Consider the following 20629-nt stretch of genomic DNA (forward strand, 5'->3'; position numbering starts at 1 on the left):
AGTAGAGACGGAGTTTCACCGTGGTCTCGATCTCCTGACCTCGTGATCCACCCGCCTCGGCCTCCCAAAGTGCTGGGATTACAAGCGTGAGCCACCGCGCCCGGCCTGTGTGATGTATTTTTGACATCCTTATTTTGAGGATGGGCTTCAAAGATTTGACGAACTGTCATAAGTGTAATTTGTGTTGCTTCCGAGAGCAGTTCTAGAACCAATGATGTAAATTTAGATACTCTACATGGTAGTTAGAAAACTTTCCATTAATTTAATTTAGCAAATATTGAATGCCCACTGCATGCAGAGCACTTTATTAGAGGAATATATAATAAAGAAAAAAGAGGTCTGGTGTGGGGGCTCATGCCTGTAATCCCAGCACTCTGGGAGGCTGAGTGGGGAGGATCACTTGAGCCCAGGAGATCATTACCAGTCTGGGCAACATAGCAAGACCCCATCTCTACAAAAGACAAAATTATCCAAGCCTGGTGACAGGCACTTGTAGTCCCAGCTACTTGGGAGTCTGAGGCAGTAGGATCGTTTGAGCCCAGGAGGTTGGGGCTGCAGTGAGCCGTGATTGTCCCACTGCTCTTCAGCCCAGGTGACAGAGTGAGACCCCGTTGGAGGGAGGGAAGGGAAGGAAGGAAGAAAGGTAGGAAGGCTGAAATGAAACCCTTTTAGAAATGACACTAAAATGGGAGGTTGGAGTAAGGTATTTTCTGAAGTGCCTTTATACTTGTTTTTTTCTAATGCATTGGCCATAAGTCTGCTCCTTACTTATAGTTCATAAAGAATCCTAATGAGAACAGTTATATATTTCTGCCTTTGAATCATCTACTTTATGTGTTTAGCATCATGAATCGAGTATCAGAAATCCCTCCCATTTCTTTGCAAAGAGCTGTACTTTACTTTTCCTTATTCGTATACAGATTCTCAAAATTGGCTGTTTTTCCTTTGGGTTAGACAGAACAGAATGTCTGGAAAAAAAAGAGTTCTTATCAAATTCAGGTGTCCAAATTGCTTAAGAAATTAACTTTTGAGATTATATTTTTTTAGAGTTCAGTAGCTAAACTAAGAAAACTTCTCACCGTTCACCGTCACCTTTTGGAAACCACAAAATCTTCAGATATTACAGTTTTCCAAAGAGTTTCTCTTTTTAAATATAAACAAAAAGGAATTGACTCCTCCCCCAACTCCCTCAGGCCTCAGCATGGATAGAGTTACTTTTTTTCTTTAATAACTTATAACTTATTTTGCTCTTCTGTAGAACGGTTGGAGATTAAGCAATATGGACATGACATAAAATGCAAGTTAGATCATAAGATGGGCAGCCCACTCCAAGTATGAATGAGTACCTATTCTTGTGATCTCTCATACTGCTTTTAGGTATTAATAGTGTCAGTCAGCAAAGCAAACAGTTTAATATTTACATCTCCTTTAGGATATCATATATTTTATAGTTTGTATGTGTTCTTGCGTGTATGTTTTCTTCTGTTTCAAATTCTTTTTTCCTAAAGTAACACTGTTATATGTAGCAAATGGTTCTTTCATTAATTCATTTGTTAATTCACCATGCATTAATTGAGCACACAGTGAGTGCCAGGCACTGGGCTACTTGGATTTCTTTTCCTTGTATTGATCCATATATCTTCAGGTGCTCCTTGATACGGCTCTCTATTGACTCTCTCATATAAGGTTTTCATTACCTACTCACATACTCCCTCCCAAAGAGGACTGGTCCAAAAGTAAAATCTTGAGGAAATTCTCTGAGTTATTTCAGAACTTCTTGCCCCCAAACTGCATTTTTAATTATTGACTGGTAGCATTTTGGAATAACTTACCTCTCTGTTTTAAAGATTGAACTTCTTTATCCTCTCTGATTTTCAGGTGTCAGTTTGTGTTTCAAATTGAGACAATAAAAACCCTTGTTAGACATTGTCTTACAGCATTTTGCTGTCTGAGAATCTTTCATGAAGAACTCCTTTGAACAATGACTCTATAGCAGAAGCCACAGTAGAGGGAGAACTTCTGAATCAAAGATGGTATTTGAGTCTATGATTTTATGATGGATTTTTTTTTTTTACATACAAAGATATGCATGAGTCTTTTAGTATTCAGGAATCTGTTCTTCACTTGACAGTATTTATAAATTGTGTGTTTCCCCCTAGAAAAACTTAAATTGTGAGAATGCTTCCATTTACTAGAAGTTGGTTAATGATTATGCCAAATAAGGAAAAGAAGACAGAAAAATCAGTTTAGTGAATGCTATTTTGCCTTTAAATTTAGTAATTTAGTAACGGTATCTCTTTGGGGTTTACTAGAAACCACTTATTAATCCAATACGTCTCCTTTCATTGTGAAGTCAGGAGGTGATTTTGCTTAAATATGTAGTATAGGAATCTATATGTGGTGTTCGAGGATCATGTAAATATGCTGATATAATTGGAGCACAATTTGGCATCATTAACTCAGAAATATTTAAACTCTTGCTTTACAACATGGAAGCAAATTTGTGCATAGTTTGTGTGTGTGTGTGTGTGTGTGTGTGTAAATCTTAAAAAAAAAAAAAATCATAGGATCAGGAAGTCGGAACAGGTCTCACTTTCCTTCTAATACCAAACCTACAGCCGTGTTCCTAGCCTTCTCTTTTACTCCCGAGCAGGACAGACAGGCAGATGACCATCCTGCTGCCCATTTCTGTGTATATTCACTTGCATTGAGAGTTGTATTCACCTGCTTGTTGAGAGTATTCACAAATGGTAACCTGATAGATACTTCTTTAAAAATGTGAATTTTTTTTCATTGTGTAATGTTTAGAAATAATCATGTATAAATGGTTGAGTATTACTACAGAATTGCCTTATCTTAAGTATTTTATTAATCATTAAAATGTGGTGTCATTAATACAATTTATTTTAAGTGTTTTTCCTAAAATATCAGATTATTTTTCTGATATTCACATCCCTGACAATGACTTTCTTAAACTTGGTAGCCAGGAACAGAAAACCTAACACTGCATGTTCTCACTCATAAGTGGGAGCTGAACAGAGAGAACACCTGGACTCAGGGAGGGGAACCACACACACTAGGGCCTGGGGCAGGGGGCAGGGGAAGGGAGAAAGTGCATCAGGACAAATAGCCAAATAGCTAATGCATGCGAGCCTTAATACCTAGGTGATGGGTTGGTAGGTGCAGCAAACCACCATGGCACATATTTACCTATGTAACAAACCTGCACATTCTACACATGTATCCCAGAACTTAAAGTAAAATAAAAAAAAATAATAAAATAAAATAAACTTAGTAGCATCTATTGTTTCAGAGCCTGTAATTGCTCTTCAGTCAGTCTCACATAAAAACCTAGGAGAACCCTCACTGTCACTGTTCCATGAGGTGTTAGGAAAACTTGCTCTAGTGCAGTGCCCCAGTAGGCATTGGTACTGAGACCAAAATTCAGTTGGTTTGTTGTTACCATGATTCCTACATGATTTCACTTGTCACGTAGACAAGATTGCACACCTTAATAATAATCTTGTCCCAATGTGTGGTATTCCATACATTTTAGAAATGCATTCACATATCTCATTCCATTTGATCCTACAAATAACCCTACAAAAAAGATTGGCAGACATTATTTCTATATAACAGAGGGGGAAACTGGAGCTTAGAGAAGCTAAATAGCAATCCAAAATGCACAGCTATAGAACCAGAGAGCAAGGATGATAGACCAGTGACTTCACCTAACCTAGTCCTCTTACCACCACTCCAGCTGTCTATAACCAAAACCTGCAGTATTCAAGTAAGAAACCATATCTTGCCCTTGATGCATTAATGTAAGACCTGGAGCAGGGACAGGCTGCTATTGCCACCCTGGCCTAGTATCCACTTTTCTCTCCAGCAGAGACTGGTACCCTTCTGTGTGCCAAGGAATAAAGTGGTAATGGGGAGATTCAAAATGTTTATTCCAAGGAGTTTTTTAATTTAATTTTTTTTAAAAAGAAAAAACTCTTAGAAAGAGGGAAAAATGAATATATGACTTTTGATGTATTGTTCCTTAGTAACTTAGTTATAATTTTACTTAAATCTGAGAATCTTGCTAAGTGAATGATTAGAAATACTAGGTGGCTGGCAAGATGGCAAACAGGAACAGCTCCAGTCTGCAGCTCCCAGAGAGATCAATGCAGAAGGGGGGTGATATCTGCATTTCCAACCGAGGTACCTGACTCATCTCATTGGGACTGGTTAGACAGTGGGTGCAGCCCAAGGAGGGTGAGCCAAAGCAGGGTGGGGCGTCACTTCACCCAGGAAGTGCAAGGGGTCGGGGGAACTCCCTCCCCTAGCCAAGGGAAGCCCTGAGGGACTGTGCCATGAGGGACGGTGCTATCTGGCCCAGATACTACACATTTCCCACAGTCTTCGCAACCTGCAGACTAGGAGATTCCCTTGGGTGCCTACACCACCAGGGCCCTGGGTTTCAAGTACAAAACTGGGCGGCCATTTGGGCAGACACCGAGTTAGCTGCAGGAGTTTTTTCTCATACCCCAGTGGCACCTGAAATTCCAGTGAGGCAGAACCATTCACTCCCCTGGAAAGGGGCTGAAGCCAGGGAGCCAAGTGATCTAGCTCAGTAGATCCCATCCCCATGGAGCACAGCAAGGTAAGATCCGCTGGTTTGAAATTCTCACTGCCAGCACTGCTGTCTGAAGTCAACCTGAGATGCTCCAGCTTGGTCAGGGGAGGGGCATCCGCCATTACTGAGGGTTGAGTAGGCGGTTTTCCTCTCACAATGTAAACAAAGCCGCTGGGAAGTTTGAACTGGGTGGAGCCCACCACAGCTCAGCAAAGCCCCTGTAGCCAGATTGCCTCTCTAGATTCTCCCTCTCTGGACAGGGCATCTGGGAAAGAAAGGCAGCAGCCCCAGTCAGGGGCTTATAGATAAAACTCCCATCTCATGGGACAGAGCACCTGGGAGAGGGGGTGGCTGTGGGCGCAGCTTCAGCAGACTTAAATGTTCTTGCCTGTTGGCTCTGAAGAGAGCAGTGGATCTCCCAGCACAGCACTTGAGCTCTGCTAAGGGACAGACTGCCTCCCTAAGCAGGTCACTGACCCCCGTGATTCCTGACTGGGAGACACCTCCCAGCAGGGGTCGACAGACACTTCATACAGGAGAGCTCCGGCTGGCATCTGGTGGGTGTCCCTCTGGGACAAAGCTTCCAGAGGAAGGAACAGGCAGCAGTCTTTGCTGTTCTGCAGCCTCTGCTGGTGATACCCAGGCAAACAGGGTCTGGAGTGGATCTCCAGCAAATTCCAGCAGACCTGCAGCAGAGGGGCCTGACTGTTAGAAGGAAAACTAACAAACAGGAATAGCATCAACATCAACAAAAAGGATGTCCACACAAAAACCCCATATGAAGGTCACCAACATCAAAGATCAAAAGTAGATAAATCCACAAGGATGAGGAAAATCCAGCACAAAAAGGCTGAAAATTCCAAAAACCAGAATGCCTCTTCTCCTCCAAGGGAGCACAACTCCTTTCCAGCAAGGGAACAAAACTGGATGGAGAATGAGTTTGATGAATTTACAGAAGTAGGCTTCAGAAGGTGGGTAATAACAAACTCCTCCAAGCTAAAGGAGCATGCTCTAACCCAATGCAAGGAAGCTAAGAACCTTCAAAAAAAGGTTGGAGGAATTACTAACTAGAATAACTAGTTTAGAGAAAGAACATAAATGACCTGATGGAGCTGAAAAACACAGCATGAGAACTTCGTGAAGCATACACAAGCTTCAATAACCGAATCGATAAAGCAGAGGAAAGGATGTCAGATACTGAAGATCAACTTAATGAAATAAAGCATGAAGACAAGATTAGAGAAAAAAGAATGAAAAGGAAGGAACAAAGCCTCCAAGAAATATGGGACTATGTGAAAAGACCAAACCTACATTGATTGGTGTACCTGAAAGTGATGGGGACAATGGAACCAAGTTGGAAAATACTCCTCAGGATATTATCCAGGAGAACTTCCCCAACATAGCAAGACAAGCCAACGTTCAAATTCAGGAAATACAGAGAACACCACAAAGATACCCCTCGAGAAGAGCAACCCCAAGACACGTAATTGTCAGATTGGCCAAGGTTGAAATGCAGGAAAAAATGTTAAGGGCAGCGAGAGAGAAAGGTCGGGTTACCCCCAAAGGGAAGCCCAACAGACTAAGAGCGGATCTCTCAACAGAAACCCTACAAGCCTACAAGCCAGAAGAGAGTGGGGGCCAATATTCAACATTCTTAAAGAAAAGAATTTTCAACTCAGAATTTCACATCCAGCCAACTAAGCTTCAGAAGTGAAGGAGAAATAAAATCCTTTACAGACAAGCAAATGCTGAGAGATTTTGTCACCACCAGGCATGCCTTACAAGAGCTCCTGAAGGAAGCACTAAATAAGGAAAGGAAAAACTGGTACCAGCCACTGCAGAAATACACCAAATTGTAAAGACCATTGACACTGTGAAGAAACTGCATCAACTAATGGGCAAAATAACCAGCTAACATCATAATGACGGGATCAAATTCACACCTAACAATATTAACCTTAAATATAAATGGGCTAAATGCCCCAGTTAAAAGACATGGACTGGCAAATTGGATAAAGAGTCAAGACCCATCAGTGTGCTGTATTCAGGAGACCCATCTCATATGCAAAGACACATAGGCTGAAAATAAAGGGATGGATGAAAATATACCAAGCAAATGGAAAGCAAGAAAAAGCAGGGGTTGCAATCCTAGTCTCTGATAAAACAGACTTTAAACCAACAAAGATCAAAAAACACAAAGAAGGGCATTACATAATGGTAAAGGGATCAATGCAACAAGAAGAGCTAACTATCCTAAACATATATGCACCCAATACAGGAGCACCCAGATTCATAAAGCAAGTTTTAGAGACCCACAAAGAGACCGAGACTCCCACACAATAATAGTGGGAGACTTTAACACCCCAATGTCAATATTAGATCAAGGAGACAGGAAATTAACAAGGATATTCAGGACTTGAACCCAGCTCTGGACCAAGTGGACCTAATAGACATCTACAGAACTCTCCACCGCATATCAACAGAATATACATTCTTCTTAGCACCACATCACACTTACTCTAAAATTGACCACATAATTGGAAGTAAAACACTCCTCAGCAAATGCAAAAGAATGGAAATAATAACAAACAGTCTCTCAGACCAAAGTGCAATCAAATTAGAACTCAGGATTAAGAAAATAACTCAAAGCAATACAACTACAGTGGAAACTGAACAACCTGCTCCTGAATGACTACTGGGTCAATAACGAAAAGAAGGCAGAAATAAATATGTTCTTTGAACCAATGAGAATAAAGATACAACATACCAGAATCTCTGGGACACAGCTAAAGCAATGTTTAGGGGAAATTCATAGCAATAAATGCCCACAGGAGAAAGCAGGAAAGAGCTAAAATCGACACCCTAACATCACAATTAAAAGAACTAGAAAAGCAAGAGCAAACACATTCAAAAGCTAGCAGAAGACAAGAAATAACTAAGATCAGAGCAGAACTGAAGGAGATTAGAGACATAAAAAACCCTTCAAAAAAATCAATGAATCCAGGAGCTGGTTTTTTGAAAAGATTAACAAAATACATGGACCGTTAGCCAGACTAATAAAGAAGAAAAGAGAGGAGAATCAAATAGATGCAATAAAAAATGATAAAGGGGATATCACCACCAATCCCACAGAAATACAAACTACCATCAGAGAATACTATAAACACCTCTACACAAATAAACTAGAAAATCTAGAAGAAATGAATAAATTCCTGGACACATACACCCTCCCAAGACTAAACCAGGAAGAAGTCAAATTCCTGAATAGATCAATAACAAGTTCTGAAATTGAGGCAGTAATTAACAGCCTACCAACCAAAAAAAGCCCAGGACCAGACGGATTCACAGCTGAATTCTACCAGAAGTACAAAGAAGAACTGATACCATTCCTTCTGAAACTATTCCAATCAATAGAAAAAGAGGGAATCCTCCCTAACTCATTTTATGAGGCCAGCATCATCCTGATACCAAAATCTGGCAGAGACACAACAAAAAAAGAAAATTGCAGGCCAATATCCCTGATGAACACTGATGCAAAAATCTTCAATAAAAAACTAGTAAACCGAATCCAGCAGCACATCAAAAAGCTTATCCACCACGATAAGTCAGCTTCATCCCTGGGATGCAAGGCTGGTTCAACATATGCAAATCAATAAACATAATCCATCACATAAAGAGAACCAATGACAAAAACCACATGATTATTTCAATAGATGCAGAAAAGGCCTTTCATAAAATTCAACAGCCCTTCATGCTAAAAACTCTCAATAAACTAGGTATTGATGGAACGTATCTCAAAATAATAAGAGCTATTTATGACAAACCCACAGCCAATATCATACTGAATGGGCAAAAGGTGGAAGCATTCCTTTGAAAACTGGCACAAGACAAGAATGCCCTCTGTCACCACTCCTATTCAACATAGTATTGGACATTCTGGCCAGGGCAATCAGGCAAGAGAAAGAAATAAAGCATATTCAAATAGGAAGAGAGGAAGTCAAATTGTCTCTGTTTGCAGATAACATGATTGTATATTTAGAAAACCCCATCATCTCAGCCCAAAATCTCCTTAAGCTGATAAGCAACTTCAGCAAAGTCTCAGGATACAAAATCAATGTGCAAAGATCACAAACATTCCTATACACCAATAATGACAAATAAAGAGCCAAGTCATGAGCGAACTCCCATTCACAATTGCTACAAAGAGAATAAAATGCCTAGGAATACAACTTACAAGGGATGTGAAGGACCTCTTCAAGGAGAACTACAAACCACTGCTCCAGGAAATAAGAGAGGACACAAACAAATGGAAAAATATTCCATTCTCATGGATAGGGAGAATCAACATTGTGAAAATGGCTATACTGCCCAAAGTAATTTATAGATTCAATGCTATCCCCATCAAGCTACCATTGACTTTCTTCATAGAATTAGAAAAAACTACTTTAAATTTCATATGGAACCAAAAAAGAGCCCGTATAGCCAAGACAATCCTAAGCAAAAAGAACAAGCTGGAGGCATCACACTACCTGACTTCAAACTATACTACAAGGCTACAGTAACCAAAACATCATGGTACATAAACAGATAGATAGACCAATGGAACAGAACAGAGGCCTCAGAAATAACGCCACACATCTACAACCATCTGACCTTTGACAAACATGACAAAAACAAGCAATGTGGAAAGGATTCCCTATTTAATAAATGGTGTTGGAAAAACTGGCTAGCCATGTGCAGAAAACTGAAACTGGACCCCTTGCTTACACCTTATGCAAAAATTAACTCAAGATAGATTAAAGACTTAAACATAAAACCTAAAACCATAAAAACCCTGGGAGAAAACCTAGGCAATACCATTCAGGACATAGGCATGGCAAAGACTTCATGACTAAAACACCAAAAGCAATGGCAACAAAAGCCAAAATTGACAAATGGGATCTAATTAAACTAAAGAGCTTCTGCACAGCAAAAGAAACTAACATCAGAGTGAATAGGCAACCTACAGAATGGGTGAATTTTTTTGCAGTATATCCATCTGACAAAAGGCTAATATTCAGAATCTACAAAGAACTTAAACAAATTTACAAGAAAAAAAAACAACCCCATCAAAAAATGGGTGAAGGATATGAACAGACACTTCTTAAAAGAAGACATTTATGCTGCCAACAAACATACGAAGAAAAGCTCATCATCACTGGTCATTAGAGAAATGCAAATGAAAACCACAATGAGATACCATCTCATGCCAGTTAGAATGGTGATCGTTAAAAAGTCAGGAAACAATGGATGCGGGAGAGGATGTAGAGAAATAGGAACACTTTTACACTGTTGATGGGAGTGTAAATTAGTTCAACCATTGTGGAAGACACTGTGGTGATTCCTCAAGGATCTAGAACCAGAAATATCTTTTGACCCAGCCATCCCATTACTGGGTATATACTCAAAGGATTATAAATCATGCTACTATAAAGACACATGCACATGTATATTTATTGTGGCACTATTCACAATAGCAAAGACTTGGAACCAATCCAAATGCCCATCAATGATAGACTGGATAAAGAAAATGTGGCACATATACACCATGAAATACTATGCAGCCATAAAAAAGGATGAGTTCATGTCCTTTGCAGGGACATGGATGAAGCTGGAAACCATCATTCTTGGCAAACTAACACAGGAACAGAAAACCAAACACCACATGTTCTCACTCATAAGTGGGAGTTGAACAGTGAGAACACATGGACACAGGGAGGGGAATATCACACACTGGGGCCTGTTAGGGGGTAGGAGGCTAGGGGAGGGATAGCATTAGGAGAAATACCTAATGTAGATGATGAGTTGATGAGTGCAGCAAACCACCATGGCACCTGTATACCTAGGTAACAAACCTGCACGTTCTACACGTGTACCCCAGAACTTAAAAGTATTAATAATAAGAAGAAAATAAATACTAATAAAATAGAACACAGCACACAGCAGTGATTCTCAAACACATTGAGCATCAGAATTACCCTTGAATGTTTAAAATATGTATACATATGAGATCTTAGTCTCTAAGATTTGTAAGTTTGGTATCGGGTCCCTGGGCCTATGCTGGGTTTAGCAACTTCTACAGATGGTTTGGACGTATAGGACAGTTTAAGAATTGCTGAACTAAAATCAAATAAACTGAATATCCTGTGATTTAGAGAGACATCGTTTATTTCACTATCCAAGTACTTGCATTAGAGCGTGGCTAGAAGGGATTTGCAGCCTTGTAAATAATCAGAAATTCAGACACTTTGAGATGAGAGAACTGCTGAAGATTTTATTCTGACTTGAAAGAAATTTTCTAATTAGAAACTTCCAGGTGAGAGCAAAGGCCTGCAACAATATTCTTGAGCCAGAGGAGGATCGAGTTTGACTCCAGGCCTAACACTTACTAGGTCTATGACCTTGGGCCAGTAATTTAAATTCTCTGTATCTCAACCTCTCAACAGGGTGTTGGTAGGGATTAAATGTGTTAGTGCCTGTGAAGTGCTTAGAGCAGTGCTTGGCATAGTAAATGCTTAATGAATTTCAGCCACTGTTTTTATTATTAGTACTTTCCAGCTCCCCAAAAAAGATACTTTTTTTAGACTTGTATTAAGACAATAAAAAGTTTAATCAGCATGCTTCATACCTAACTATGCTTCACTTTATAGCAAAATTTACAAGACTAAAACTGTTTTGTTGTAATTCTCTGAGTCTCATGTGTTTATTCATGACTTTTTCTGCTCTTTATTCATCTCAATTCTACTCATTCTTCAAGACCCAGCTGGAATTCTGTTTCTAGAAACTCTTGCCCATAATAATAAACCTGCCCTATCTGAGTTCCTAGGTGGTCTGTACCTCACAATTTGGTAATTAATTGTATATGCACTTTTATAACAAATCATTGTTGTGTGTCTTTGCTGCATCAGATTTTAGGCTGGAAGTTGTGGATATGATGTTTTTGTCTAGAAAAATGTTCTAGAATGTCCTACTCAGGACAGTCTGTTGACTTTAAAGACACATTTCCTAAATAGAAACTTCACGAGGCAGCCCCAGCCTGTACCTGTGTTCCTGGACCTGATGATCAAGTTTGATTTAAGCCTCACCACTTACTAGCTCTGTGATTTTGGGCAAATTACTTGAATTCTCTGTGCGTAGATAGAACGATGTTGAGGGAAATCCCTTTCCCCCATCCTTGTGTTTCCACAAGGGAACTTGCTTCCTAATAAGTAACACTTTCAGGGGAATATTTTAGGCCCTTCTCTTATCCCTATTACTTGTTCTTTCTGTGAAAAGAGGAGAGGTTAATCTGATTGATGAAATCCTTAATCTTTCATCTTCTGGACTGTAGAGCCTGTGAACCAAAGCAATGGACCACTTGCACTGAAATTGAGGCTGACCCTGTATTTTGATTCTGATTTGGCAACTTGTTTCTATTCTGTTCCCAATTCAAAATCCCAAGGGGAGAAGGAAGATAATTGATTACCAGAAGTAGGTAATGGCAGTAGGAAGTTGACTAAATGGTAACTTTAAAAGTTGCATGAGATATAGTCCTTATCCCAGAGAAGCTAAGTTTGCTTTTTTTTTTCTCTCATGTGTTTTAGTATTATCTCTACAATTAGATTGTAAACCCTTTAAAAGCAAGAATATTTCTACATTTTCTTACTCCTGATAGCACACAGTAGACTGCTGGGTACATACATAGTAGGTGGCTCTGTAGGTACTTGCTAAATGATTCAACATGTTTTTCCCTCATGGAAAAAGTAAGATTTCAGTATTGTTCTTATCAGCTAGGAAGGCACTCTGAATAGGAAATCAGTTCTAGGTAGGTATTCATAAATGGGTTACGATTTCCAACTTACTTGCCCCAGAGGCTCGCTAATATTGAACTCTGCATGGGTACTTTGTCTTGCTTCATGAGCTATACGTGCTAAGGGGTTAGCAGATCATATAATCTTTTGATCTATAAAATATTATCTTTATTGAACAAAAACTTTGGCCAAAGGCTTTTCTCCTCTGCCACCTTCCTCCCTCTTTTCATTCTCTTTTTTGGGAATGCCCTTTGTGCATGTTAGTTACAGCATGTACCACATTGCACTGTATTGTTGGTTTTTGGGTCTAACCCACCTTTAACACTGCAGTCCCCAATGGCAGAAATTCAGTCTCATTTATTTTGATGTCCTCAGTGCCTGTGCTCAGAGAATGTCTATTATATGAACAAATAGTGCAAAAGTAAATTTTAGGAGAAGACTACATCACACTCATCTAAACTGCAAGTTTGACAAGTTAACATCCAAAAGAAAGGCTCTCCCAAACAACCTCGCCACAGAAATTTGGGTGACCTTTGTAGCTCTGGAGGAAGCAGAAGCAAAAATGAAACCTAAAAATTATTTGTGGGTTTTTAAAAAATGTTTTCTCATGGAGTAAAGAAGGTCTACAGCTGAGTTCTTTTCATATGAGGGAATGACAGAAACACAGCTGGTTCCGACTTTCAGCTTCAACTGAGCGACCAGAGTTCTGCTGGTGAAACAGGAACTTGTATTTTGCCCCTGACATGCACCTTGAAGGTGTCAGCTCATTGTCCCTGTGTTCACATGAATAGTTTTTTAAGGATTGTTTTTGATCTTGTGAGCCTCTAACTAAATGATTAACCATGCAAAGTTGGCCGTTTGGGGTAATACTGAAGCACTTCTCTTGAGGGCTATTGACAGGTGGGAATGTGCCCACCTCCTTGGGTCTCTGGTTTTCTTGTCATACTTGAAAATCAGTGACAATTTAAACTTGGAGCAATTACTTAGCAAATCCATTGAGTTACCAAGTTAATTATTCCCACTTTGCATGAAGCAACCTTGAAAAATGATTTTCCTAAAGCAAAGTACATCCAAACTCAGTAACTTCTTAATAACCTTTGCTGAATGAATAAATGAATAATTCATAAAAAAGTAACATATCTTTAACTCTTACTTACAGGCACTTTAAGCCTCTTGTGTAAGAGGAGGCCTCGGCCTGAGATAACATAGGATAGTAAGCCTCCTAGAGAAATTTCTATATGGAAACATGGTCTGCTCAATGAAGCTGGAAGTGAGAGGACATTATATTTGACCATTATATTTGGCTTCAGAGCTTCTCAACATGGGGCCCAAAGTCAAGGTCCCTCGTTTCATTAAGAGGAGGTCCAGGAGTGCATGACACCCATCAGACTACTGAGACCCAGCTGGAACTAGGCACCTTGCACAGGGGCCTTGCCTAATCAAAATAGTTCTTATTTTTTCTGAGTTCCAAGTAACTAGTTTCCTAACCCAGTGTCTGGATAGTAGTGCCAAATGGGAGTACCTTCAATGAACTTCCTCATGAGGTTATTTCTAGCCTATTGGAATGTTTCGTTTTAGGAGGGTGAGAAAAGGAAGTCGTGAATTTTTGTGCTTAGTTTAATGTTGTGATACAGCTTTGACCATCTGTTTAATGGGAGATCTGTTTTCCAGATGACTATAGATGTGGAAAGGAGAAGTTTTTTGAGTGTTTTTTTTTTTTTTTAACCCCCTTTAAAGAATGGTTTTTCATTTAGTCTCTACATTTGGGGGTAAAAGGTCCTCTAGGGAGCCTTTTCAAAAGTATTTGAAGTTTGCTTCTGATTTCAGAGGTGAGTTGGAGGCCTATCTGTGTATGACAGACACATGTCTCCAACAACTATATGTTCACAAGGACTAAGAGCCATCCTTTTGGGTCCATCATTCAACATTGATCTCACATTCGTGTTCGTATTAGTGTCTTTACAGTGTGCTCCCAGTTACATCTCCCTAATTTCCCTTAGTAGGCTTTACAGAATTTGCAGTGTATTCAATGGCAGATGACCACATGTGGAGTTATGTAACCACATCTTCCACTGCAAGTCAGCCCGCTCTTGATGTCTGTTTATGTTTAGATTCCATCTTTTGGAAGATTTCATTCTTCTGCACTATCTCAGTATCTCAGATGCTTTTAGGACTGGGTCCTTTTCCCCTCCTATGTTTGGCCATGGCCACCCCCTCAGGGTTGTGTTGTGTTTCACAGCTGCTGTTTGTAGGGTTGACCTTTACAATGTACAAAGCTCTTTCCCATATGTTGAGAATCCCTGGTGTGATGCGGTGAGTTAGGCAGGGTGTGTATATGTGTCCTCATCATATTACAGTGGTGAGGCAACAGGGTTTTTGAATTTGTTCACCCATGAATTTGTTGGTAAAAAGTGGTTATGTATCAGCCATTTCACAGGGTCAGCTTAATAGAAAGTGGGAGTTAGGCAGGACCAGAACTTCAGGATTTCAGCCCCCGGTCCCAGGGACTATTCTCTATACCCAATTGTCCCACCTTGAATCAGTTTCTTCTAGGGAAATATCTCCAAAACTGAGATGGCACCCACAGGACTTCTTAATTGTAGTCACTACCAGGAAAAACAAGCAAAGGAACTGGTGTAAATCTCTGTTTTTGGTGATTAGTGGAGATTGAGAGATTGTCTTGTGTCAAAAGTAAAGCCACTAGATTAAATGTTTTGTTAAAAAATTAGTTATTTTTAATTTAATTATTTGACAGTTAATTTACATTATTCAAAAATCAAAATAAAATTTAAAAGAAGTTTACATTGAAAAGTTTTGCCCCACTTATACCCTGCTCACCCCAGTATCCCCCAATACATACCATCTATAAGGTGATCATTTGTATTAGTTTCTTGTGAATCCTTGATAGTGTGTTTTATATAGATACAGGTAAATATGAATATGTACTATTATTTCCCCCCCACCCCACCGTTTTTTTTTTTTTTTTTTTTTGAGACGGAGTCTTGCTGTGTTGCCCAGGCTGGAGTGCAGTGGCACGATCTCGGCTCACCGCAAGCTCCGCCATTTTCCCTCATTTTTAAAACAAAAGGTAGTAGCCATATATACACTATTTTACACCTTGTTTTATCACTTACTAATATGTACCAGAGAGCTTTCCATCATTTTGTACATATGCACCTATATCTGTCAATTTATTCCCAGAAGAAGAATTGCTGGGTCAGCAGGAAAAATCATGTATAATTTTGATAGGTATTGCCTAATTGTCCTGCAAAAGGCTTTAATTGTTTGTACTCCCACCATTAGTGTATGAGAAGACCTGTTTCTCCATAGCCTCATCAAACAGAGTGTGTGAGATGAGATGAGAAATAGGAGGTGAGCAGTCTTTTACCCCATCCGTAGTTTGCAGTGGGAACACTGCACAGTTCCAGGAGCTGGTGCAGGTATCAGATTAGTTCCAGTGGAAACAGTGCCTCACCATGGCCATGGGCTTGTGCCAGTTCTAGTGACACACATGGAATGGACCCACGTTGCCACTTGCAGAATTTCCTGTAGCAGAAAGTTGAACATGCATTCATTATTCACCTAACTAGCCATGCTGGATCTAAAGAGCACAACAGTGTTTTTTAGAACCAAAAAGAACATTGTTTCACCACAACACACTGTGTATAAGGCTTTCAATGCTCTTTTCTCAGCTATTAACATTATTTTCAGGACTGAGTTCAAGAGATGTATCCCAAATCACAGGGATGTCTTGCTAAGCTTGGAACTTTCATACTCAAGGGATGCTTTTTTGAGGAATGATTTTACACTTACTCAACATTTGTAATTAAATAATTAGTACTTTATAAGATAAATTTAAACTGCCCAAGTACAATATAAACACTGAACTATGATGCAATATTGCTAGACTTTTTCCTTAAAAGTTGCCAAGTGGTTTCCTGCATTAGGCAAATAGGGGATCATATAAAAACGCCATGATTTACGGCCGAGATAACATCTCCACCATTTGAGCAGCATATATTCCAGGTCATCCTCACATAACTCCTTACCATTCTCATTAGAAAGGTTGATTCTCAGTCTTATTTTTCTCTGAGGACAGCAAAAAAAAAAATCCCCGTCAGTTCCACTGCATAGAAAAGTGTGGTAAATGGAGCCGGACACAGTGGTTATTTAATTTAAATGGACAATATTTTCTTATAGAATTTTGACAGGGCCACTTTATAGGGGAAAGTCACTCCTCTTCCCCTTTATAGAAGAGTTGCACCTGGACAGTTGCACTGATGACTGTGTCCAGTCAACACAAGAGGTCATTCCTGGGCATAAGAATGGACTGCCAAAATCTAGCTGACACACTATTGACAAATACACATTTTCTTTTGTTAATAATACCTGTGAAGGCTTTCATAACAGGCATTTCCAGTTTGTTCTCAGGCTCCTTGCAGCTGCTCCTCTAAAAGTGTGCTGTCTTCCAAGAGCTGACAATGGCCAGAAGCAAGGTGTTCTGTCTTTTGTGCCATCATCATCTAACTTGCCACACACATTTGGGATGTCAGCCTAGGTATAGGTTTTGTATCCACTCACTATGGCTTGTGGGTCTGGTTGCCTTTGTTATTCATGCCGAGGGCCTCTGGGCATCAGTTTGGTGTGAGAGAACCCATTCCATGACCCTCCTTCCTTTGGCTGTTTTGACTCGATGGCTCTTGTTGGCACAGTCTGTGAGTGTCTGATGCTCTATCCACGCCGGACCATCTGTTCTGCTGTCTCTGTGGTCTGAAGTAGTTGTCTGAACTATTTCTTGATAATAAATTTGAGATGATCTTGTTCTACCTTTCTTTTCAAGTCACATCTCAGCCCCTTAGCCACATTCCCGAAGAACATGACAAATGGATGGGTCACAAGTCACGTAGCATAGGGTGTCAGACCACCAGGCTTTGAAGGGATTCTGTTGGGTGCTAAAAAGAAAGATTTTATGTCACCACGATTTTTTTAAAGGCATGTTGACACTTAGGCCTTAATTGAAAGCATTCTTACTCAAGTAGAGTTGACAGAGGAGTATTTGGTAGTCACGGTTGCTGGTCTGAAAAGCATGTGGTTCTGTTTCAATGCCCAATGAGATCTTCTCAGGGAAAAATGTTCTGACATCTCAAACAAATGACCTTCATGCATAGTTTTGACATGATACCCTATTAAGTATGCATGTATGGTTGGTACCTTGTGGTAATAATTCAATACTGGGAACAGTAGCAACAAAGAAACATTAGGGTTATATTTAACCTCTGTGGAATTAGTGTGTAAACAAACTGCTTATCAGAAATGCTCACATGAGGCTTTGTTTAAATAAATAAGAAACTGGCATATAGGGTCTGCAGGATATCTCTGCCAAGTAGACCTCCCTCACATTATAAGACACCACATCTATGTCTGACCCCATATGGAAAGTGGCATAGCAAGCCAGCACTGGTTCATATTCCCTTTCCACCACATAATGGGTATGTGATCTTAGGGAATCCACTGAAACTCTCTGGGCCTCAGTTTCCTCAGCTATAAATGGTGGATAATCACATTATCTACCTCACCATTAATAAATGTTAGCTATTATTTTTTATCAAGCTTAATACAAAGAGAAACATTTTACTTATTTTTCCAGCTGCCCAGAGCATCTTCCAAAATCCTATCACCAACAAATACTGTATTGTATTTATTTTAGCAACTATGTAAAAATGGAGTCCCTGTCCTATGCTTAGATGAAATATGTTGGTGTTTGAGTTTGCATTTCTTCTACAGGAATCAGTGTTTAGTGAAAATGGGTGGATACAAACAGATGTTTTCACAGTCCTGTTGTTCACAGTACCGCCAAATTTAATGTTTCCGTATAGGTGCATTCTAATGGCTTAAATGATGCGGATATTTTCTGGCCAGCCATATGGATCTTTTGTCATCTAAGATGTTAATATTTTCCTTATATTTTATACTAGTTCTGGAGTACAGCCAGTTTCTTGAATAGGGTCCACATGGCTCATTATGCACAGGGCCTGGAAACTGCCTTACTCGTGCTGTTGAAATGAACAGTGACACTTCAGAAGAGCTGGGACCTGGGGTAGAGCAGTGGCTAGGAGAACATATTCAATTATATTTCCTCCTGCATTAAGCTACAAGTAATGAGCACTTTCCTGTGCTTTACAGTAAGTAATTAAAAGAAATTATAGAGTGGGATGCAAAAATAACCCGAAGGACAACTGGATGTGTGGAGCCACCAGTTTTCTCCGTGTGTGCACAAGGTTAATCCTTGTTACTACTCAGAATACTGAGTTTCTGCAGAAGGGGTTGCAGGTCCACACATGTTTTGGCGTCTACCCACACGCTTCTGTATGGCATGACTGTGCATCCCAGAAGAAGGGCTGTGCTGTGTACCTCCACGTTTCAGTGGAATTTAACAAACTGATCCCTGAAAATGGTCTCATAAAGGTGAGTAACAGAAAGCTAATAGCCTTCTCTTGCTAATTTTATCTTTCCCCCAAGATTTCTTGATAATAGTTTGAAAAGGAGTGTTATTCTTTGGTCTCTAGAGGCAACTTACCTTTCCAGTTTCTTCCATCACCTGTTTTCACCTCTCTTGTTTTTTTAAATTTAATGCTGTATGTATTTCAGAGGATAGGATCTAATCTAGTGCGTCCCTTCATCAGGTGAGAATTATTCATCTCACTTTCATTTTAGCCCTTCTGAATTAATGACATTGAAGCCCAGCAATTTGGTCCTAAGATGGGTTTAATTATGTATAGATACTCTTTCTATAATGGAAATTGCTCAGATAACTAATTAACCACAAGAATACACTGACTATGGAAAATTTCAGGAGCACCGTCTGTGGAAAAACTGGGAAGGGCATGCTGTCACCACAGCTCTGGGGTCTATTAAAAGTGTGGTTATGCAGCACTGGTGTCTAATGGGGTGTTGGCTCTCAGCTGTCAGAATTCCCATAGCATTTCATGGCAGAAAGTCAAGGTGTCCAGCAATACTCTGAAAGCGACCTGTTGATTAAAGTCGTCAATTCTGAAGAAAGAGACTGAAATAAGACAAATGGGTGTTAACTTTTTTTCTCTTTCTCTCTTTTGTAAAAATGTGTGATTGTTCTGGCATGTTCCCAATCCCCACATAATGCCAACATCTTTTCTTAAAGGGAGATTCCCTTTATCCTTGGATCTGAGAGTTATTGCATGTTCTCCCTTTAGGGACAATGAATGCAGTTGCATCACCCTTGCTTTTTTTTTTTTTTTTTTTTTTTTTTTTTTTTTGTACACAGCATGCTTATTCTTGGATGCAGGGACTTGAAAGACAAAGCCCCACCTGGCTTTCACAACATCTCCTGTTAGTAGGTGTGCCTTGTGTGTAATTTGAAGGAGGCGGTCCCTTAGCTGTGTTTACACTGTACTTTTCAATGTGGGGCTGAAGGTAGAATCAACCATACCTAAGATGCCACCTGGGGAAATAGGGTTCTGCGTCATCTCAGCCCCACCCATTTGCAAATGACTTAACAGCAGCACTATTAGGGTTCCTAGTGTGAGTCATTTGCATTTGGACTGGTGAACTTGGTGACTTCTTGGTGTTTGGAAACAAACAACCTTTGCAGTCTTTCGTAAAAAGCCTAAACAGTGGACCAGTCTCCAGTTCTACTTGCAAAGCTGCCCCCATCAAATCCCTCATAATGTTCAACTTAAAAAATGTTACACTTTTCTCTGGAAATCTAACCTTTTTTCCTTTTTTAAAAGCCATTTTAAGTACTTCAGTCTTGAATCAAATGATCCCAAATATTGGACACCAACCTAGAAATTGGGTTACCTCCTGGGAACTTTATTGAAGAAGAGAGATTTTGGTTGGAGAGGGGGTTTCGATGTTCGATACTTATATTTACTATTTTAATATTTCATTGTTGTTGCTGCTGCTGCTGTTTTATTTTGTGAGTTTCATTTGTTTAAATTTCATGGTATTTGGTAGGAGAGAGCTGGATCTGTTGGTTTCAGGACAAGTCTAGAAATAAGAAATCTGCCTTGAGTGAGTGAGTTGGTTCCCTCTGTTGCTATTTCACCATTAAGGACCAAGGGAACTCACAACGACCAGAGACGTCTGGCTAAAAGCAATACTAGTGTGACTGGTCATCTACTACCTGCCATAGTTGGTCGTA

General features: G+C 39.8%; 1 protein-coding gene across 9 annotated transcripts in view; it reads left to right on the forward strand.

Moving 5' to 3' along the window:
* The window catches only part of BDNF (brain derived neurotrophic factor), a 68026-nt gene that overhangs the window by 29721 nt on the left and 17676 nt on the right, over positions 1 to 20629 (forward strand). The window contains exon 1 of one of the 9 annotated variants that reach the window (XM_055282080.2): positions 18634 to 18915. The exons of the other annotated variants lie outside the window; for them this stretch is intronic. Within the exon in view, the coding sequence (XP_055138055.1) occupies positions 18691 to 18915 (225 nt within the window). The 5' untranslated portion in view covers positions 18634 to 18690. Of the gene's footprint in view, positions 1 to 18633; positions 18916 to 20629 lie in introns of those variants that run through there. 9 annotated transcript variants of the gene reach the window in all.

Source organism: Symphalangus syndactylus, chromosome 6, assembly GCF_028878055.3.
Source record: "Symphalangus syndactylus isolate Jambi chromosome 6, NHGRI_mSymSyn1-v2.1_pri, whole genome shotgun sequence".
NCBI lineage: Eukaryota > Metazoa > Chordata > Mammalia > Primates > Hylobatidae > Symphalangus > Symphalangus syndactylus.